Source organism: Pogonomyrmex barbatus, unplaced genomic scaffold (genome assembly GCF_055798465.1).
Source record: "Pogonomyrmex barbatus isolate J1 unplaced genomic scaffold, ASM5579846v1 scaffold6, whole genome shotgun sequence".
Classification (NCBI taxonomy): domain Eukaryota; kingdom Metazoa; phylum Arthropoda; class Insecta; order Hymenoptera; family Formicidae; genus Pogonomyrmex; species Pogonomyrmex barbatus.
Window position 1 is genome coordinate 1,151,085 of NW_028297160.1, and position 23,689 is coordinate 1,174,773.

General features: G+C 32.9%; 2 protein-coding genes across 3 annotated transcripts in view; both read left to right on the forward strand.

The window, feature by feature from the left end:
- The first annotated feature begins 1,213 nt into the window (after positions 1-1,213).
- LOC148935070 (uncharacterized) lies at positions 1,214-8,764 on the forward strand. The gene is given in 10 exon segments (XM_089082525.1): positions 1,214-1,276; positions 1,411-1,598; positions 3,564-4,366; positions 5,160-5,665; positions 5,802-6,252; positions 6,300-6,351; positions 6,419-6,626; positions 8,065-8,218; positions 8,221-8,269; positions 8,271-8,764. Coding segments are annotated over 10 exon segments (2,553 nt in total). The 3' UTR covers positions 8,350-8,764.
- Positions 8,765-13,202: 4,438 nt separating this feature from the next.
- The window catches only part of LOC105433525 (uncharacterized), a 35,100-nt gene continuing 24,613 nt past the window's right edge, over positions 13,203-23,689 (forward strand). Inside the window, exons 1-4 of one of the 2 annotated variants that reach the window (XM_089082349.1) lie at positions 13,203-13,276; positions 15,208-15,300; positions 15,417-15,608; positions 15,826-15,942. In XM_089082349.1, the coding sequence (XP_088938475.1) occupies positions 15,232-15,300; positions 15,417-15,608; positions 15,826-15,942 (378 nt within the window). In that variant the 5' untranslated portion in view covers positions 13,203-13,276; positions 15,208-15,231. Of the gene's footprint in view, positions 13,364-15,207; positions 15,301-15,416; positions 15,609-15,825; positions 15,943-23,689 lie in introns of both variants that reach the window. The other variant, XM_089082350.1, reaches the window with a different exon arrangement.

Consider the following 23,689-nt stretch of genomic DNA (forward strand, 5'->3'; position numbering starts at 1 on the left):
CAAAAAAATATTAATCAGCAAAATATTCCCCGTTTGCATCAACGACCTTTTGCCATCTTTCGAGTAGCTTGCGAATTCCTTGATGATAGAAGCTCACCGGCTTCGAAGCGATAAAGTCATCAATTTTCGTATCTCTTCAAATCTCATGAAATGTGTATCAGCCAAATGATGCTACAGCGACCGGAATAGGTAGTAATCGGAAGGCGCCATGTCTGGGCTATACGCCGCGTCCGGGAGAAGTTCCCAGCCTAACGCAAAGATATGGTCCTGAGTCGCTTTCGCAACATGTGGTCGAGCATTGTCATGAAGCAAGATCACTTTACGACATCCTTGGCCAGTAAATGGCCTCTTTTCTTCTAATGCATCGCTCAAATTGGTCAATTGTTGTTGGTAGCAGTCTGCCGTGATTTCACTCGGTTGTAACAACTCATAATACAACACACCTTTTCAATCCCATCAGATACAGAGCAAAACTTCTTGGCATGGATATTGGGCTTTGGCGTCGATGTCGAAAGTTGACCAGATCAACCCACGATTTTCTACGTTTAGGGTTATCATAAAGAATCCACTTTTCATCGCCTGTAATGATTTTGTGCAGAAAATCTTTTTTTCGGAACTTTGAAAGCAAAGTGAGTGCAGTGTCACACCGATGATTTTTGTTGTCTTCGGACAATTCATGCGGAACCCATCTGGCTTCCTTCTGAACCTTTCCCATCGTATGTAAACATACGGAAATGGTTTGCTGCGTAACGCCAAGCTGTTCTGCAAGCTCCTTTTCAGTTTGCGCAGAATTTATATCCAGCAGTGCTTGCAATTCGTCCGTTTCAATTTTTTGAGGGCGTCCAGCAGGCTCATCTTCAAGACTGAAATCTCCTTGGCGAAATTTGTGATACCATCTTTTACATGTAGTATGACTTACAGCGTTCTCTCCATAAGCAGCACAAATCATTACAGTGGCTTCAGCAGCATTTTTCTTCAGATGAAAAGTGGATGGAAAATCGAATATGCTCTTTTGTTATTGCCATTGTGAACACTACTGATTTTTGAGGTTATGTGCGTCAAACGTCAAATGCCGTATGGCATTTTAGAAGACCAAATGTCAACGCTTTAAAACCGCAAAAGGGCAGGAAGATATATAAAATTTAAATTGTTATTTCGGTTGTATGAAATCTAAAGCTCAGAATTTTTTTGTATACCTAATATTTAGATTATCATGACAAGTTTTAGGAATGCTTATTTTAAAAAACCCAGGATACTCACTATTCCAATAACTGTTGTATGCTGTATAGGCGAGAAGTTTCATTTCATCTCCCAGATTGGAATTTATTCGAACCAACAAATCAATTCACAGTTGCAATCGAAATGGTATTGAACTAGAATGAAACTAGAAACTAGAACATTGAAAACTAGAATATTGAAATAGAATGTAAAGTAATATCATCTTTTTACAAAGATTTAACTAATATTCCACAAATCATTGGAGCACTTGATGGTACACATATACCTATATTACCTTCATTTGACAGTTACAGAGATTACATAAATCGAAAAGGATGGCTATCTATTGTACTCCAAGATGTAGTGGAATCAACTTTGAGGTAAAAAATTAATATTCCAAAATACAAAGAAATCAGAAAATTTATGAGTTAATATTTAATTTTCAATGATCTAATTTTCAGATTTAATAAACTGTCAAGCCAGGATGTTCATATGATGCAGCTGTTTTAAAAGAATCCATGTTATATAAAAATAAGAAGAGAGGGTGTGCGTCACGGCGGAGCCCGACCACGAACCAATCGTGAAAACTCGTAATTCTTTTCGAAAAAATACCACCTATACCTCAGCCAGGAATCGAACACCTGGATCTCCTGCTTACCGGGCAAGCATCTTATCCCTTCGACTACATAAGCATGTGATGATATTTATCGCAAATAACATGTTTAGAATAACACGTCAACAAATCAATGATACACATATACGTATATTATAATATACATATTGTTACGACCGAGCGATGTTCCGCTCGACGCTATCTGATTTCCAACGTGAAGATCGTTCTTTGCCAACGCGGTTGTCAAGCAGTCGCTAAGCGATTGTTAAGTTGTTGTTGAGAGAGTCGGCGGCGCGGCGCGCGAATTTGAGCCGTAACGCGGATTAAAATTACGAATAATAATTAATTGTGAAAGTTCTTGTTAATGCTCCTGTGCTTTGTGCGTAATAAGTTTGTGTTCTTTTTCCAAACTGTTCTTCCTTTCTTGACGCGAGTGAACCCGCCGCGAGTGTGACATTTTTGGGGGCTCGTCCGGGATCGGAATAAAAAAGAACATGACGGAGTATCAAGCGGAATCGAAGGGAAAGGAAACAGTGACGAAGGTGGGACAGGAAGGAGCATCGAGGAGACAGGTTGTCTCAGCCAGAAAGAGAGCTTGCGAGTATGAGCGGAGGAACCGGAAACGACTCCGAGCTTGGAGATGGTTCTCCAAATGACCATTGAGGAGTTTCGTCTTCTGAGAGAGGAGCGAACGGAGCGGCAACGCGAGGCGGAGGAGCAGAGAGGATCGGTGCGGCAGACCGAGGAGCAAGAACTATCCTTACCAGACCAGTCAAATCCAATTTTAAGTCTCGGTCTCGGTTTAAAGTTAAAGCCCGACGTATATGATGGAAGTGTTCCTTTGCAGGAATTTTTATCTCAATTCGAATTGATTGCTCGGGCCAATAGATGAGGAAATTCGGAGAAAGTGGTTGGGTTGGCTTCCTGTTCAAGAGGGAAGGTGCGTTCGGTTTTGGAGGGGGGAACGGAGTTGGAAAATTCGCAATATAGCAAATTAGTTTCTAGATTAGAATTATTACGTTTTGGGAAAAAACTTTCGGCACAAAATTATTATATGCAATTTATAAATCGGAAGCAGAAATTTGGGGAAGATTTGGCCGCGCTTGGCTCGGATTTGGAACGTTTGTCTCGTTTGGCTTATTCGGAGTGCTCATCTGGCATACAGAATAAAATTGCGTGCTCGCAATTTATTGTTGCGTTGGCGGACGGTTTTATTAAGCAGATCCTTCAAATGGAAGGACATACATCAATGGTCGCTGTAGAAAGAGCCATAGCGGTAAAGGTTATTAAGGAAAATAGTTTTCCCAAATTTCAGGAGGGAAACCGAAAAGGGAAAATTGGTTTTGAGGTCGGACATGAACGAAACTTTTTGAATAAAGAAAGAACTTTTACACGTGATTATAAACAAAATCGTGGGAAATTTAATAATTTCAGCAATAGACAAAAGGAAACTTCCGGTCTTGGAAGAGGAGCCAATGAATGCTGGCAATGTGAAGCTAAGGGACACTTCTGATCAGAGTACCCTTCAGTAGTAAATTCAAAGAAGAGAAACGGGCTCGCCGAGCTTTGTAGCGGTGTAACGCAAGGCTCGGCGCGGAAATGTGATACCGCAAAGAAAAGAAATTTTTCTTTCGGGAATTTAGGTGGGAAATCAGGAAATTTTTGTTTCCAAGGAAGGATAGATGATCAAAATTGTGTTTTCAAAATTGATACGAGCTCAGATTCTTAATAGGAGGTTGGTTAAGCTGGATAGGCAACAGTTTTGGATAGGAAATAGGAAATTGAGATATCCAACTGGGCAAGAAGTTCCCATTGATTTTAAAACTAATGTTAAAGTCGAGTTAGGGAAGTTTTCCTTAGAATTTCCGATGTATGTGGCGGAAATTGAGGATGCATGCATCTTGGGAGCAGATTTTGTTGTTAAAGTCGGGCAGAATAGGATCTTCAATTCGCTCTTTAATAATGACGATTCTAAAAAAGAGGAGAATCTATCTTGTTCTCGAATTAGTCTCCCTGAAAGGGAGATTCCTGAATTTTTATTAGATTTCTTCGATAAGAATTCGGTAAGTTTAAATGATTTGCAAAAGGAAAGTTTTTCTGAATTTCTTGAGGAGTTTCAGGATGTCTTTTCGGAAAATATTGTAGCGGGAAATTGCTCGGTAATTGAACATTCAATTTCTGTAGAGAAATCAAGTCCTATTAAGCAGACTCCTAGACGTATTCCCTTACAAATGCGAGATGAAGTAGAGCAAATTTTTAAAGAGATGAAACAGCAAGGGGTGATTGAAGAATCCCATAGTCCTTGGGTTTCACCTGCAGTTATGGTGAAGAAGAAGGATGGGACATTGAGGTTCTGTGTGGATTACAGGAAGCTCATTGCAATCACTGAAAAGGATTGTTACCCATTGTCAAGAATTGATGCTCTTCTTGATCGTTTGTCGGGAAATTCTTGGTTTTCCACGTTGAATTTAAAAAGTGGGTATTGGCAGGTGAGGCTTCGCCCAGGAGATAAAGAAAAAACGACATTATCAATAGGTAACGGTTTGTGGCAATTTACTGTGATGCCATTTGGATTATGTAATGCTCCGGCAACTTTCGGAAGATTAATGGAAAGAGTTCTTTATCAGATATTAAATAAAATCTGTTTGGTTTATTTAGATGATGTTGTGATATTCAATAAAACTTTTGAAGAAATGTTGGTTAATTTACGGGAAGTTTTTCTTCGTGTCAGAACAGCGAATTTGAAGATAAATCCAAAGAAATGTTCCCTGTTTGGAAGGAAAATTAAATATTTAGGACATAAAGTCGGAGGAGGGAATCTCTACTGATTCTGAAAAGATAGCTTCCGTACAGGAATATTCCGCGTAATAAGAAACAAATCCGTAGTTTTTTGGGGTTTTTTGCTCCTAATAAGAAATTTAAGGATTAAAGGATTTTCACAAATTGCGAAACCCCTATTTTCCTTGACGGAGAAACGGTATAGGTTTGTTTGGGATAAACATTGTCAGGAGGCTTTTGAAAAGCTTAAACGATGTTTGATTTCTTCCCCTGTCTTATCTTTTCCAATCGGGACGGGACAATTCATTTTGAATACCGATGTCTCAAATCATGGCATTGGTGCTGTTTTGTCCCAGATTCAGGAAGAAAAGGAGAGAATAATTGCTTATTTTAATAGGATGTTAAGTAAGACTGAAAGAAAGTATTGTGTAACTCGTAGGGAATTGTTAGCGATAGTTGATTCCTTGAAAAGTTTTCATCACTATTTATATGGACGAGAATTCTTAATAAAAACTGACCATGTTTCTCTCTGTTGGTTGATGTCTTTTAGAGAACTGGAAGGTCAGTTGGCTTGCTGGTTGGAACGTCTACAGCAATATAATTTCTCATCGAGCAGGGAAATCGCATGGGAATGCTGATGGATTGTCAAGGCGACCCTGTGCGGAAAGTAATTGCAATTATTGCGCCAGAGTGAAAAGAAAAGAGGAGGAAAACAAAGGGGAATGTTTGGGAAGGATAGTTTTGGAGAGAGAAGAATCGAAGGATTGGCGTACAGCGCAGTTAGAGGATTCTTCGATTGTTGAAATTCTTCGGAGTAAAGAATTATTCGGAGTAAAGAGGCAGACGCCCCCTCTTCGACATGAGATTGTTTCCGGAAATGCTTCTTTGAAAATTTATTGGTCACAATGGAATTCTTTGGTTATTAGGGATAGAGTTCTTTGTAGGAGATGGGAGTCTCCTGATTTGAAAACTGTTATTCTTCAAATTGTTGTCCCTCAAAATGATGCAACAGTTTTGAAGGAGGCTCATGATTCTCCTACAGGGGGACATTTTAGGGTAAATAACTCTTTTGAAAAGATTCGGAAGCGTTTCTTTTGAGCGACTTGTAAACAGGATGTAGAACATTGGATCAGGACCTGTAAAGTTTGTAGCTAAAAAAGGTCCTGCTGAAAAGGGAAAATCTGTTTTTCAGATTTATAATGTGGGTTCTCCCTTTGAAAAGGTGCAGATGGATGTGTTAGGTCCCTTACCGTTTTCATCTTCCGGGAACAAATATTTATTAGTAATTACTGATTGTTTCTCAAAATGGGTGGAAGTTTTTCCACTGAGAAACGTCAAAGTTAGCACGGTGGCAGAAATCTTTATGAATCAGATAGTATCTAGGCATGGAGTGCTATCGGAAATACATACAGATCAGAGAAGGAATTTCGAATCGCGAATGTTTCAAGAATTATGCCGAATTTTAGGAATAAAGAAAACTCGCACTACTCCTCTTCATCCACAATCCAATGGTCAGATAGAACGACAACATCAGACTTTGTTAAATTATTTATCTAAATTTGTTTCAGAGAATCAGAGAGATTGGGATCGTTGGGTCCCTTTAGGATTATTAGCTTACAGATCTTCTAAGCATGAAGTCACAGGTTTCCTGCGGAGTTAAATTTGGGTAGAGAATTAAGATTGCCGTTAGATCTTCTTCGTAGTTGTCCTCCTGAAACTGATAATGTTCTTCAAGAAGGAGGGTATTCATTTAGATTAGGGATAGGGAGAGAATGATTTATATCCATAATGTCAACGTATGAATTCAAGGTCGCAAAGGACCAAAATATATTACAATCGGAAGGATAGGCGACTAAATTTTGTGCCTGGCCAGAAAGTTTGGTTTTATAATCCTCAAAGAATGCGAGGTAGGGCTTCCAAGTTGCAAAGTAGTTGGGAAGGACCTTTTGAGGTGATAAGAAAAATGAACGATGTAGTTTATTGCATTCGAAAAACGAAGAGACACAAAAATAAAGTGGTACATTTAGATAGATTAGCTCCGTTTGAAGAAAGGAAAAAGAATTGTAAGGAAAAGAATCGAAACTGAGCTTGTAGAAGGAGATAGAAGGGGATATTTCGTTTTTTTTTGAGGGGGGAAATAATTATTTTTTTTAAAAGAACTTTTTTTTTAGACAAATATTGTTTGTGTTTTTTATTTCTTGTTTGAAGTTTGTTAATATCGCTTAAAAGGAAGATTTTCTGCTTACTGCCCGGACATCTGGCTAAGGAAATCCTTTTTTTTTAAGAAGTCCATCTCGCCCTCAGTTTTTTTTTGAACCGTAGTTTTTCCGAGGGACTTAGGGTAAATGCCGGGGAGTTGGGGTGTCTGTAAGGACAAAAGGGTCCATGGAAGCTTCTCCCCCCTTGTCTGAAGATTCAAGTGTGAAATGCGTAAGACACAAGCACAAGGAAACATCACGGAGAAAGAAAGAAGAGGGAAAATAACCTCGCAGCGGCACGGAACTTCCGGGAATGATAAAGTTTGGGACTGGTTCGGCGCTCGGTAACCCGCAGCAACAGCTCGGGGTAGAGCAGGAAGCCGACAGATTCCCTGAGAGCTTCACCATGGAAGAAGAAGCTGACTTTTCTGCGGAGGAGTTCCCTGGAATTGTCGGGACGACAATTTCGAGGAGGAGGGGGATAATGTTACGACCGAGCGATGTTCCGCTCGACGCTATCCGATTTCCAACGTGAAAATCGTCCTTTGCCGACGCGGTTGTCAAGCGGTCGCTAAGCGATTGTTAAGTTGTGTTGTAGCGAGAGTCGCCGGCGCGGCGCGCGAATTTGAGCCGTAACGCGGATTAAAATTGCGAATAATAATTAATTGTGAAAGTTCTTGTTAATGCTCCTGTGCTTTGTGCGTAATAAAGTTTGTGTTCTTTTCCCAAACTGTTCTTCCTTTTTTGACGCGAGTAAACCCGCCACGAGTGTGACAATATATACATGTATTCTCTCGAATCCCCACGACCGATACTCCAGAGAGATGATGGTCCTATTCTCTCGATGGATGCAAGTTGGACTGCAGCGGCGACATCCTCCAACGCCATTGGCAAATATACAAATAATCCTCCTGGAGCACGACAGGAGAGATTGCATCAAGCATGGCTCGAGCTCGCGAATAAGAAGGGAGGGTATGCGTCACGGCGGGGCCCGACCACGAACCAGTCGTGAAAATTCATAATTCTTTTGCGAAAAAATACCACCTCAGCCAGGAATCGAACCTGAATCTCCTGCTTACCGGGCAGGCATCTTATTCCTTCGACTACCGAGGCAGAAAATTTGATACCAAAAGTATTTATTAAAACATATTTATATTTTAAATTAATTATTAAATTAAAAATATTATTACAAAACAAAAAATATTAATTTTAAATAATCTATCAATTAATGTCTTCATCTTTTTGTAAACTTTGTAGAATTTCAAACAAGTTGGAAACGTGGAAGTACCGTTTTTTTTCATAATGGGCGATGATGCTTATTCACTTTTACCGTGGCTAATAAAAGCATACAGAAATACTCAGTTAATGCCACAAGAAGAATTATTTAATATGCATTTTAATAGAGGAAGAATATGGAAATAGCTTTTGGACGTTTAAAATCTCGATGGCGTACACTTCTAAAACATAATGAATTACTACAAATTTGTTCCTGACATCGTCGCCTGCTTGTTGTACATTACAACAATATCTACAATATCTTAGAAACTAAAAAAGATCCATTTTTAAATGCTTGGCAAGAATATGTGAAAGAAATTGAAAATACTTTTTCTCAACCGGAAAACTTATCATGTAGAATATAGAACGATTTTAATGCAAGCCAAATTGGCAATGCGTTGCGTGATTGCATTGCAGAATTGTATGATTAGAGTTTAAGAAGTAGCAAGTTTTATTATAAAAAAAATACACATTTTACTTTAAAAATATTTATTTTTAATCATTAATAATATTACAAGACTTATTTTTTAAATGTAATAAAATAAAATCTAATTAAAAATACAGATAGTTTTATTTTAACAAAATACTCTTTTAATGCCAACTGATTATGAAACTTCATAAATCATGTAACACAAAAAGTACTTTATCTTTGTATGTAAATAATGCTTTATATCCCAGCAAACAAAATATTAGCAATTTGCTAGCAAATTGGCAACAAATTCGATCAAATATTGACTGCAAATCTGTGTCCGCATTAGGCTTGGGATTTGTCGACAAATTTGCTGACATGCTATGCCAGAAGATTGGCAGCAGAAACCGAACAGAACCTGTTGACATACTATGCAAACAGATTGGCGACAGAAACCGAGCAAAGTCTGTGGACATGCTATGCCAGCAGAGGCGACAAAAATTGAACAGAGTTTGCCCTAACTTCCTTATTGGACGATTACATCTTGCATCAAACATAATTACGTCTTGTATTATACATAAAAATACGTAAATATTAAATGCATGTTTAAATTTTGATTATGATTTCGCTTGTATAGAAAGTTTGATAAATTTTGCATGCGAGAAACGGACGCCATCTAGTGGTAGTTTCCCAATTATTGTGTTTAAATAATGACAGGCGTAATGACAGGCTCTGCTCGATTTTTGCTACCAATCTGCTGGCATAGCATGTCGGCAGGCTTTGCTCGGTTTTTGCTAGCAATCTGTTGGCATAGCATGTCAGCAAGCTTTATCATATTTTTGAGGAGAGTTTGCTCACATTGTCAAATATTACAGACTCTATGTGCAATTTGTTGCCTTTTTGCTATCAAACGTTGGTAACAGGTTCTGCTCGGTTTTTGCTAGCAATCTACTGGCATGTCGGCAAGCTTTGTCACATTTTTTAGGGCAATTTGCTCCCAGCGTCAGATTACAGACTCTGTGTGCAATTTGTTGCTTTTTTGCCATCAAATATTGATAGGCTCTGCTCAAAATCTGTTTCTGTAGGTTTTGCTATCGGGGATAAGGACACTTTATCTTTGTGTCAGCACTTTGCGATAGTGCTCGACGAGCATTATTGTTATAGTTTTCTAAAAATGAGATAAAAGTAAGATTTAGTATATAAACTATATTAATAATTAATATTTCAATTCTGAATAACTTAATTAAAATGGTTTATTAAAACTTATGTTACTTATGTAACTTTTTACTTATGTAACTTATGTAATTTTTATATTTTATTTGAATTTGTTTTGCATCCCGCATTACTCCTTATTTATTCATATCATTCTCTAATGATTTAAAAATATCAGTCGTTCTAAATTTTTTATTGTCCATTAAATCCTCAATTTGTTTTTCTTTTAACATTGTTAGAAGAACCATAATTTCATGGTGTAACCACACATCTCTTCGTCGATCCATCTATAATTAAAAATTGATTAAAATATATTTACTTCAAAATTATTACTTTTATATACTTTTATATACTTTCATCAAAATTATTACTTTTATATACTTTTATATACTTTCATTTTATTGCTTATTATTAGTCTTCTTATTATTAGTCTTCTTATTCTTATTATTGTCGACATCTCTATAACCTAATGGCCAATAGTCGATTACAAATGATTAACAGACTCGATGCTGCTGGTTGGGTCACGTATTATATGTTGGCAACACTCGCTATGTTTCGATTCGAAGTGTTTACATTATACTTATTCCAATCCTAGTTCGCTCTACTCCGCTGAGAAAAGAGAATTTAAAGTGGATCGAAATTAATCCGTTTACATTTAAGAAATATCTTAACCGTTTACATTTAAGAAATATCTATAACTTCCGAAATGAATCGAGATTGAATGGCTGGATGTAAACTAAGTCAGTGAGAAGTAACGAATCTCATGTAGATTTCATCATTTTGTGATCACGTAATTTTAATTCCGGTGAAAGCATAAGATATTTAGCGTGAAACTTTTCATCAGCTGACATAATAATTAAACGGTGAAAATCTAGTGTTTCTTAACTTATACGGCATATTAATTGGTAAAATAGCCGCAGTTTTTTGGGTTTTAAATCTGGCAATAGAAGATTTTAATTTTTAATGACTATGTATTCCATTGTAGATAAATATTCAAATTTTTTACAAAGATAAATTGCTAGTATATATAATACATTACTGCCAAGATGTTAACTGAGAAAATATAATACTTAAAAAATAGAGTGAATCAGAAAGGAAACAAAATATTATAATTATATTTTTATTATTTATTAAACTTGCCACAAATAAACATCATTTAGTCAACTATAATATTTTCAGAAAACTTATCTAATATCACATTTAAAATAGTTACCGTCATTTATATTTCCGTCATTTATATTTTGTTTATCAGCTTCATTACCTGAATTGTGATTTATAGTTTCTATGATTAAAAAACGTTTTTTTCCTGCAAAATTTGATGTGTAGACTCCTTCGTTAGATGCAGACATTTAACGACTTATACTCTTCGATGAATTACAGCTCATCACTTTGGATGTCTTCATGCGAGCTTAGCTCTCAAAACTAGCTTACTTCTTATGCTCCTGTTTGAAATACAGACACTGAAATAAAGAAATTTTTTAAATGAAAGTTTATATATTTCAAATAAATTAATAAATTGTTACAACTTACAATTATTAGTAATTGTCTTCCTTATTGCCGTTGATGTATTTATCTTCTTTGCACGGATAGGAATATCTATTCCTAAATTCGTACCTCTTTATTTTGCTAAATATTAAAGGTTAACATTTACAGTTGTGAAGTTGCCTTCAATGTAGTTTTTGGAATATTTTGATGTAAATAAGTCTTCACTACTTCTAATTATGTCACTAATAATTTCTTTTGCTACGTGGTCGCAGTGAAAATGACAAACGATGAAACCCATGAAATGGCCACCGATGAAAATCTAAGTGAACTATGTCACGGAAAAATACGTAATCGATGCCCTAGAATAATGAACAGTATCGTTGACGTCATTTCGGAAATAGAAAATGCTTTAGTGTATACTTCTTGCACTAATTCAGGAAGTTCAGGAATAAAAAACAAACTCAGTGTGATTTTGCTGTCTCAAGTAGACGGTGTGAAGCGAGTGTAACATTTAATTTAAATTATAAACATAAAAGTCAACTGGGAGAAAGATTTTTAGCACAATAATGAAATGTATTGATATATTATTTTCATCAAGTGAAGGAGAAGACGATGAAAAATTTATTATTAAATTTAAACAATTAAAATAAAATAAAATAAATAAATAAATAAATTACTTAATTAAATTAATTAATTTAATTAAATTTATTATTAAATTTATTTATTTATTTATTTTATTTTATCGAATATAGATTCTATGCAACTTAAAACTGCCGCAAATTCGTGGTCTGAAATAAACATGACAGCATGAAGTGTGTATACATATATCACTTGAGTGCAGTGTAGCAACGGGTGCAACACTACACTATTCACGCTCTTAGTGCGTCCCAAGGGAAAACACTATTAATTTTACTTATTGAATTAAAAAATCATAGAGTAACTTAGTGATCAGGAAAAAAATTTCCGATTGCTCGTTAAGCCTGAAACACAATGAAAAGGTACAGAAAATAAGAACAAGCAACAGATTTCAATCAATCAGAAGCTGAAGAATATCGAAGATATTTCTGATTGGTCGAAATCTGTTGCCTGTTGCTATTCTCTGTTCCTGTTTCCTGTATCTTTTCATTGTGTCTCAGACTTTATATATTAAATATTTTGATTTTTGACTGTTTTTTAACTGATAATTTCATTGATTTTTCTTTTTTATACCTTTTTTATATTTATCACGATATATCCAACATATTTATTTGTATCAGCTTGATTTTCCGTTCTATACCTTATTTGACTCTTTTTAGACTACATATTACTCGGTTTCCAAACGATTGATCGATATATATTCATTTTTAAAATTTAAGAAATCGATTGCGTAGCTTGAAATGAGGTGAAAATTATAAAAGTAAGAAAATTTTTTAGATTTTGGCTTTGTAAAATCGTAAAGATTCTAATTCACTTTTGTAATTTTTTTCTTGTTTCATAATCAGTTCCCAGAGTCGCGATATTGTAAGATTATCTCTAAAATTTGTTAACTTGTTGAAGATAGCTTAAAATTGATCCAAAACATCCAATTTTCTTTTTTTCTCGTCTGTTCTTCTATTGTAAGCAACAATAATAAAAAAGATATGTTATCCCGTTTAAAAAATTGCTTTGATGATCTTGAAGATCATAATCTTAAAAAAAATTTTTAATAATATTTTAATAATATAATAATACTTTTAATAATATTTGCCTTTTCGAAACAAATAAATTTTTCTTTAAACATTTTCTCGTATCATTAAAAGTAACGAAGATATTTTAAATTGTAATGTTAGATGATTTACCCTGTATATTGGTAAAGATGAAATTAATACGATGGTGTCATATAATTATGTTAATTGGTATCAAACCAATTTTATCAATGTCATATATTGATAAGAAATTTCTTCTTTTGATATTTTTTTTTTAATGAAAAAGGGAAATAACCGAGTTACTAGCATGTTATCAACAGATATTATATCAATCTCATCTGAATGATTATCAGTGATGTACTCGCAAACCGTATCGTTTCAGTTACTTATTAAGAGCCGATGTATATCAACGTATAGTCTTCAGGTTAGTGTAGTTTTCGTACACGATGTGCAGCAAATTTTGTTATCCATGACAGTGATGAGCATTTTAATTAACTGTTTGGATTAATGTGTAAGCAATTTTTTCATTTCCTTAAAGTCACTTATGATGTAATAAATAATTTTATATATATAATTTTATATATATATATATATATATATATATATATATATTAATAATTATAGTAACATTCTGTAAATATATCATGATGAAAAAACTTAATTGAATTTTCTTATGTTTTCAAGAAACTTTACAAAATTCTTTTATTCTTTCTCAGTCATTTATGCTTTATTCTTAATTTTATTATTTTAATTTTTAAATATATAATACGAAGAATTAATACGTTAACGTTATATAAATTAATACAATTAATATTAATTATATTAATTATATTAATTTATATAATTAATACATTTTACATAACAGTAAGATTATATAACATTAAATTAACTTAATATCTTTTTCAATTTTTTAAGACTTTAAAAGTAATAATAAGACTTTAAAAGTAAAGTAAGACTTTAAAAGTAATAGAAAGATAAATAGTTTCATTTAAAATAATAAATTAAAAAAACATAATTTAAAAAAATATGGGCGAGAATTTATTAGTGTAATAAAATACCGATAAAATATTAGTTTTATATTATAGAATTTTTGAATGCAAAGGTAAGTTAACGTTAAATGAAGATTTATCAAGCATAATAATTGATATGATGCAGTTCTAATTAAAATTATTTTGATAAATTTTTGTACTTTATGATCATGCGTGTTTTGGATATTCAAAAATAATTTGCAATTATATGAATAAAACACGCTTGTTCGCTTTCGTCAAGAGTGCTTTCACTAGTTCCTACAATTCTAAATTTTCATATCATGAATTTTACATCTCTCTCTCTCTCTCTCTCTCTCTCTCTCTCTCTCTCTCTCTCTCCCTCCCCCTCTCTCGTTCTTCCTCTCTCTCTTGGTAATTATATGATGAATCATTATCTGCCTTGTTACATTTTCACATAATAAATGTGCAAAATTTATTTTTAAAGAATATGTAAATTTGAGAAAATTGCATAATTTCTACATAATATAGAAGAATGAATACAATTCTATATAATATAGAAAAATAAATTTCTGATTACATAATTGAATTTTTTCAATTAAAAATATACATATAATGTACATACATAAATTATATAGTTCATATAGTAGATTATTTTCTTTACAATTATTAAAGAATATATATTTATTAAACATTAAGAAGATTAGTTTATTACACTTGCTATTTTGTACATATCAAAATTATATATATATATATATATATATATATATATACTTTTATATATATATTTTATATATACACATTTTATGTAAAATTTATTAATAACACTTGCATTAAGTCATAGCAATTAATAGAATCAATGTGTAAAGTATTTGATTCTATATAACTCTTATCTTTTTAGATTGCGATACAATTTTATCATATCATAAAGTTATCAATTCTTTACGTTTTTAACCAGGTGAAAGAGACTTTTTTCACAATAAAAAATTATAATTTTTGAATTATCATGTTATATATTTGTTATATATTTGTATGTGTATTATGTATTATGTATTACATATATTATATATAAAATAAATGTTATTAAATTTAGGTAAACTTTCTCTAATCTTATGATTAAAAATTTCTAATACAATATTTATAGTTATCTCATAAAAAACTTTTGAAAATAATATAATTAGAAATTAATCGTAAAAAGAAAATGCTCTCTTAATTTAATATAAAAATTTATTATATAAAATAATATAATTAATTATATAAACATTTTTGCTAATTATCAATATAATCGCATGCAATGTTTCTATTCATATTAAATATTATTTTTAAATTTCGATAAATTGCACACAACGAAAAAAACTTTTGATTTCAGAACTGATATTAGAACAAGATCACCATGTTAGATATTGTCATCAATCTTGACTACTTGAAAAGTTGGAATGGAATTTTTAAAATCTTACAATTAGTATGTATATTATTATTTCAGTCATTCACACATTTGCATTTATTATAATTTTTTTTAATACTATAATTATCTAATATTTTTTATCTTTAATTATTCAATTTTTTATTTTTTAACAGGTAGTAGGCACAATTTGCATAGGAATAATTGGTCACGAGTTTAACAGCATCAATGTATCAAACGCATTGTATCAAACTGCACTAAACTTTTATCTTATTGTAACATGTACTTTCTTTATTGGTACTTTTATTCTTGTTATCAGTTATCTGATGTCTCCTTCTGCTGCATCTATTGTACCTAAAACACTTTATGTAAGTAATTTTAAAAATTTACATACACTTTACATACAATTTATTTAATCTATTTATCTGGTTTATCTATTTTATTTGATTTATAAAATAATTGTTTTAAATATTAAAATTTGTTTAAATAACATTCGAAACGTCAAATATTAAGAAAAATTATATTTATTAGTAGGATTTATTTCTAAAGTTATGTTAATCAGAAGATTTTTCTTTAAATTTTCAGGAATTTATTTATCAATCTATCGCATCTTTATTATTACTTGTGGCTTCGATAACATTAATGATAAAAATAAATCAAGCTAATGAGATTGCATCATATAAGCAGTTATTAGTGGCTTCTGTAAGTAGAATATTATATTTATAAAAAAATTAAATTCTTAATTATAAAACTAATAATTGAAACTACACACAATTACACATACATTCACGCAGTACGCAGTATGGGCGCGCACGCGTGCCCATACGTGTATATATACATATGTATATACATATATATGTATGTGTATATATATATGCTAGAGAATCTTATAATATTGTACACGTGAATATGTGTAATACACACACACACACACACACACACACACATACACACACACACACACACACACACACACCTCGCGCGCGCGTATAATATATATATTACACATAATTACAACAATTACAACAATTACACATATACATACATCGTATGTATATGTGTAATTGCTGTGTAATTGTGTGTAGTATATATATATTATATATATATATATATATATATATATATATATATATGTAAAACGCCGAGCGCCGAGTAACCATGTCCATGGTGTAAGAAGAAAGATGAACCATTCCGATAGATGCGCAGTAAGTCAAAGGTAGTGGGGGACAGTCAACCATTTACGCTTTGAGTTTTTATGCGAAATTCAATATGCCTGCTTATTGAGTTTCATTTTAAATGATAGTATGATATTAATGCTAAAAATGTCAGTTTGTTGCGTCAAAATTGCAAGAGCCGGATCGGTCATAGTAACAGGGAACTTATAATTATGTTTTGTATTTTCTGTTACTTTCTCAAAGAACATGAACTACGAAAATAGTGGCTCGAAGGGTGTCAATGAAAGGAAGGGGATATAAAGTTCAACTATAATAATAAGTTTATATTCCGAATGCTTATAAATATAATCTTTTTCTTTTTATATTTTATATGTCACAAATAGCTAGGATGTAATGATACATTTTTGTTAAACCCAAAATCATATTTCCTATTAATTATCTCTTATTTTAACACACATTTGTAATATAAATGTACATTATATAATACTTTACATACATTATATAAAACAATAAAATTGAAGATCAAAAGCAATAATAATTTGTTAACAGAATATGTTTTCATTAATTCTTTATAAACAATGTCTTTATTTAAAAAAACGAACAATATAAAACGTTTCCAACAGAGTCTTCTTCAATATATGTAATTAAGTGTCGTATGAACAAAAGAAATAATGACAGAATGCTTCTAAATATGAGAACGTGTTAAAAAAATCCCTCAACAGAAACTCACATCTTAACATTAAAATTTTGCCATATAATAAAAATTAAATTTAATCAATATATAAGTAAGAATTCTAAAGCGTAAATCGTACTGTCAACAATTTATATATAATTATACTTTGTCTTTATAATATTAAGTACAACATATTTTTATCCAAATTGCACGAGACAATCTTATTTCATTTTTGATATTTGTAAACAGCGCGCTGCATAAAACTTCAAGCTCTGATTGGTCAAAATCTCAGATCTCCGCCATTATGGGCAATGATTCACATTTCTTCTTACACCATGTCGACATGGCCACTCGGCGCTCGGCATTGGTAGAGCTCGCGCGGCAAAGGAAAGAATAGCAGCCGCCGCTCACGTTTCCTATCCGTCCTATGATCAGGCGGGCGAGCGTTTTCTCCTCGCGCGCTTTTATTTGTACGATTTTAATATTTAATAACTCGAAAATTATTGCGAATATCATAAAATGGTATGAGACATTTTGATGTATATACAGGGTGTTCCAAAATAATTTCCACATTTGGAGTACACTATGTGATTCTTTATACTAAAAGAAACAACTTTTTTTAGAAAAATCGCGTTTAGTTTTTACAGTGGATCAGATTAAAGGTAACGAATGAGCACGTATGTATGTAGCGGTCAGAACCGGTGCGCGTTTCTGAGGTCGGCGTGGCGTGGTATTTAATCTTTGACGACTTCACGTACTGTATTACTTAAAATATGATAAAAGTTAACAAAATAAATATTGTTTTTATCCTAACGATTCAATAAAAAAAACTGTCTGATTTCATAGCATTATCTGAAAATAAAAATAAATAATATGGTGTATGAACTGAACGTTCTATTATTTTAATTACTGCATAATTGCATATGACAATCAAAAAGAAATACGATTATTTCAAAATATTTAAAATATATTTGATAAATATATTTTGAAAATATTTTTGATATATTTTTAAAATAATTATTTACATAATATTTAGATCATACCCATACAGCACAACAAAAATCTTTCGAAAATCTTTCAAAAACCTTTCGGAAAGATAAGTCGAAAGTTAATATTGAAATGTAACATAGAATTATTTCAGAAATGTTTAGGAAATATTTCGTTGAAATCATTTCTTACTTTGGTTACTAAAATACGAGGATGGTTTGAAAAGTCCGTGCAAAAATGAAAACTACTTAATTTTTCGGGATAATCTTTTTTTATTTTTCAACGTAGTCTCCTTTTAGGCTTATACACTTTGTCCAACGTTGCTCCAGTTTGATCTCTTCCGAATAATATGATTGGTCTAACTGTGTAGGCATTCGTTTCCGCAATCATCTCTTCGTTTAAATGAAATCTCCTTCCCGCTAACCATTTCTTCGCATTGAGAAATAAATAATGGCACATATAGTATATACAATAGCGCAACTCTCCCGATTTCAGCGTAAAAATGAACTGCACATGCGCGAGCGAGGTATGTAACCAATCAGGGCACGAATATTCCATCTTACTTCTCCTCTATAATTTCTCCGTTTGTTAGCATGAAGTGCCTATATAAGCAGTTTAACATTCAATAGAAAGTGTAGGAATATACATCTTATAGGTGTTATAAAAAAATTTAAAATTTAAAATTTAAAATTTTAACTTTAATTGTTAAATTTCTTTCTTTACTGCTCTTTCCTTGATTCGTATCGAGATAAATCGACTAATTGAACACGAACTAATCCCAGATAGCAAAATGTTTCAAATTTGCTGTCATATAGCCAAAAATCGTTGCAATAACTAATTTAAACAAACAAGGTGGGACAAGGTGAGACAGCATTATGTCTGTCGCATTAAGTTCCATAGAATGATAATTTTATATTTTTATTATTATTTTTATTATTATTATTATTATTTTTTATATTTTATATTTTTATTTAATAATGACAAACTTTGCCAAAATTTGTGGCCGCTGCCCTGAGTTCATCGGTCGCCGATCTTATGCGCGATCCAAATTCGCCGCGCGTCCGCGCCTCCTGGTCCGTCAAAATTGACCGGCCCAGCAACTCGATATGACTCGTCAACCACTCGTTTACAATACGGTTGGGCGTCGCGGCACGCGAAAAGTGCTACGAAAGTTCGAGATTTTATTAAGTGTACAAAAAAGTTCTGAGCTTTAGATTTCATACAACCGAAATAACAATTTAAATTTTATATATCTTCCCGCCCTTTTGCGGTTTTAAAGCGTTGACATTTAGTCTTCTAAAATACGGTTTGGCGTTTGATGTACATAATCTCAAAAATCAGTAATGTTCACGATGGCAATAACAAAAGAGCATATTCGATTTTCCATTCACTTCGCGTTTCATCTGAAGAAAAATGCTGCTGAAGCCACTGTAATGATTTGTGCTGCTTATGGAGAGAACGCTGTAAGTCATACTACATGTAAAAGATGGTATCAAAAATTTCGCCAAGGAGATTTCAGTCTTGAAGATGAACCGGGTGTTGGACGCCCTCAAAAGATTGAAACGGACGAATTGCAAGCACTGCTGGATATAAACTCTGCGCAAACTGAAAAGGAGCTTGCAGAATAGCTTGGCGTTACGCAGCAAACCATTTCCGTACGTTTACATATGATGGGAAAGGTTCAGAAGGAAGCCAGATGAGTTCTGCATGAATTGTCCGAAGACAACAAAAATCGTCGGTGTGACATTGCACTCATTTTGCTTTCAAAGTTCCGGAAAAAAGATTTTCTGCACAAAATCATTACAGGCGATGAAAAATGGATTCTTTATGATAACCCTAAACATAGAAAATTATGGGTTGACCCTGATTAACCTTCGACATCGACGCCAAAGCCCAATATCCACGCCAAGAAAATTTTGTTCTGTATCTAGTGGGATTGGAAAGGTGTGTTGTATTACGAGTTGTTATAACCAGGTGAAACTATCACGGCAGACCGCTACCAACAACAATTGACCAATTTGATCGATGCATTAGAAGAAAAGAGGCCATTTACTGGTCAAGGACGTAAAGTGATCTTGTTTCATGACAATGCTCGACCACATGTTGCGAAAGCGACTCAGGATCATATCTTTGCGTTAGGCTGGGAACTTCTCTTGCACGCGGCGTATAGCCTAGACATGGCGCCTTCTGATTACTACCTATTCCGGTCGCTGCAGCATCAATTGGCTGATACACATTTCGTGAGATTTGAAGAGATACGAAAATGCATTGATGACTTTATCGCTTCGAAGTCGGTGAGCTTCTATCGTCAAGGAATTCGCAAGCTACCCGAAAGATGGCAAAAGGTCGTTGATGCAAACGGGAAATATTTCGCTGATTAATATTTTTTTTTTGTTTTCGAATAAAGATTGAATTTTACAAAAAAAAGCTCAGAACTTTTTTGTACACCTAATAATTGCGCGCGGGCCGAGCGCGGTACGTGGCGATAGATTGCACAGCTGCTCAGATATGAATAAGGAGAGGGGGATGGTTCGGCAGATGGTTCAGGGCGCTATTCGAAGGAGAGAGATAGAAAGGCCAATGAATAATTAACAATGGTGGTAAATAATTAACAATGAGTTTATTCGCGGACCTTCCAACGCGACTCTGAAATAGTTTATGGACGCGATCTTGCCGATCACGCAGTAAACAACTGACTCGAAGGGCGCACGACGTATACAGATATGACCAGCAACTTGATGCCGACTTCTCATGCGAAATTCGCCACGACGAGCTTTCGGAATTCGGAACGAGACTGGCAGCAAAATATAAAACAATAAGCATGCAATTAATTAAATAGCGCAATTGAAACGGTAATAGGCGCACGACAATCCGCGGCCCGATTAATAGCAACAAACAAGGAGGTGCTGAGAATTAAGCTCGCGAAGCAGGATAGCGCGACACATAAAAGAATAACGAACACCCACTAAAGCACCGTACTAAAGCGAAATAACGTTAGCGATAACACTACGACACACTATCCTAAAAGTCAGACTAGCGGTTGCGCGACTACGATTGCCAGTTGATGATTCTATTTCAGTCAATCACAATGTAGCAGGTCCTGGTTATAGTCAATATGATTGGCAATAGTAAAATCGTTAACCGGCAACAGCAGCCGGGCTAGTCTGATATGGCTTTAAAACGATTCGCAATCGCTGTCACAACTCGACAAATAAATGCGACGTCATTTCACAACGCGATACAACGATTAAGAGCCGTCTAAACGGCACGCAAAAATGACGCGTACATTGATTACGAAAAATTGATTACGGCAAAAATAACATTAATATAGATGACTTAACGTGATCGCTAGGGGGAGAGGGACGAAATATTGTTCGAGTTTCCTTTGGTGACGGGCGATCGACACAATCGTCGCAGGTACCGACACTAGATTCGCTATACTATCACTCGCACAAATTCGCTACCGGCACTCCCGCACTCTCGCCCAATTCACCCGCTGTTCGCGCGACAACGGAGGTATCGACTTTACAAAGAAAGAGACGCTCGGCTCACCAACGATACGGATTACTTCCTTTAGGCAGGGTATCGGCCTTCAGATCTGCGTCCCTCTTCTTACAGTGCACTACGATAAGATATGTCAGCATCGATGACAATATGCATCAATCTACTATTCACAACTTAACGACAACTCGTGTTATCAATTTGTCATCCGCAATTACCAATATGTTGATAGCAAATTGGCACGACAACTTGAAAGCAACTCGTCATTATCGGTATGCTACCCATATTCAACAGCATATTAATAACAACATGACGGCAACATATGCCAAATAACGAATGCTGCATATATTGATAATATGCCTACTAAATATTCTGTGCCAGTTTCCCTGGTAAAAATGACGGACAGAAACAGACAAGATTTCTATCAGTTTCTGTTAGCTGTCTGTATATAGATAAAATCAACAATTTACAGTTTAGCCGATAGAAATCATATCCATTTCTGTCCGATTCTGTCCATAATTTTTACTAGAATTGTGCATTGTAAATATTTCGAAACAACACCGACAATGTTCAAGAGGTAATAGAGAATATATAAACTTATTATTTTTGAAACAACAACGTATGTTCAGAAATATCATTTTTTAACAAAATAGCAATAAAATTATATCAGAAGAAATTTTTAAACAGATTTCAAGACAACAATCTGTTTCAAAAACGCTTCTAATATAACTATATTACCATTTAATCAAAATTGTATTAATTAATCAGGGAATGTTGTTAATTTTTATTCATATTTCTATTTTATTTTTTATTTTATTTTACTATATTATGTGTAATATGATTAGTATAAAGTTGCAATGTACATACATCAGTTGCTTAGGATAATATATGTATATTTGTAAATGTAATTAGAAATGAATATTTACTTGTATATAAATCTCGAAAACTATATGTCTTTTTGTTGAAAAATTGCCGTAAACGTGTGACATTTCATATTATCAACATTTTATTAGCATTAAACTACAATTAAAAATCTTCATGTTTGAAAACATATATATGACAACAGATGGAAATCATTATATATGTTTTGTTGCCGTCATGTTTTCATCATGAAACTCAAGATGAAACGATTAATCATTTGTTGGTGACATTGTTAATATATTGCTAATAATATAACATACTACTATTGCTGACCGTTTGTTCTTAAAATTTCGTCAACTGATTGTATCCATAAGCAGGTATATTGTTATATTCGTTACGTGTTTTATTTCGATGTCAGCAAATATATGGCAAATATATGGTTATATAGCAACACATGCAATGCATTAGTTCGCTGAATATGCTATATCATATTTGGCTATCTGGGATGATTGATGAGTTGTATGGAAGAAATAAATAAAACATTAATTTATAAATATTAAAAGTTAAGGCATCTTAATTTGTTTAACATTGTATCTGCATTTAAATTTCATGTTTATTGTATTATTGTATCTTTTAATATAACATACTTTTAATTATATTAATATTTGTCTATATTTTAATTATATTTATTATATTATTTATTGTACTTTTAATTATATTAATATTTGTCCGCTGAAATTTATCTTATTAATTGTAATAATATTTGTCAATATTTATTTCTTCATTTTCTAAATCTATATTGTTTTGTGTAAGTCTATGATTTATGAACTTTTTATTTCTATTCATTATTTACTTTATTATTATTTTATTCATTCATTATTTGTATAGTATAATACTTGTTTTATATATTTTATAGAGTTAACATTAATAAAGATACACGATATTTTTTATAAAATTTATTAAAAATTTATTAAAAATTAATATACTATTTATATATTCACAATACTTTTAACATATTGTTTTATCTAATGTATTTTTTTTTTACTTTTTTAATTTGCATATTTGCATATACATCATATAATAAATTAGTTTTATATATATAATAAATTTATATGTATATTTTTTTAAATAATTTGTAACTTTCTTTGTTTCAGATGTAAATTGCTAATTGTTATTAACAATCGTTATTAACTTCGTTAATTAATTTTTATTTTTAGGAAAACCTAAATGTATAATTTTATTTGTGTAATAC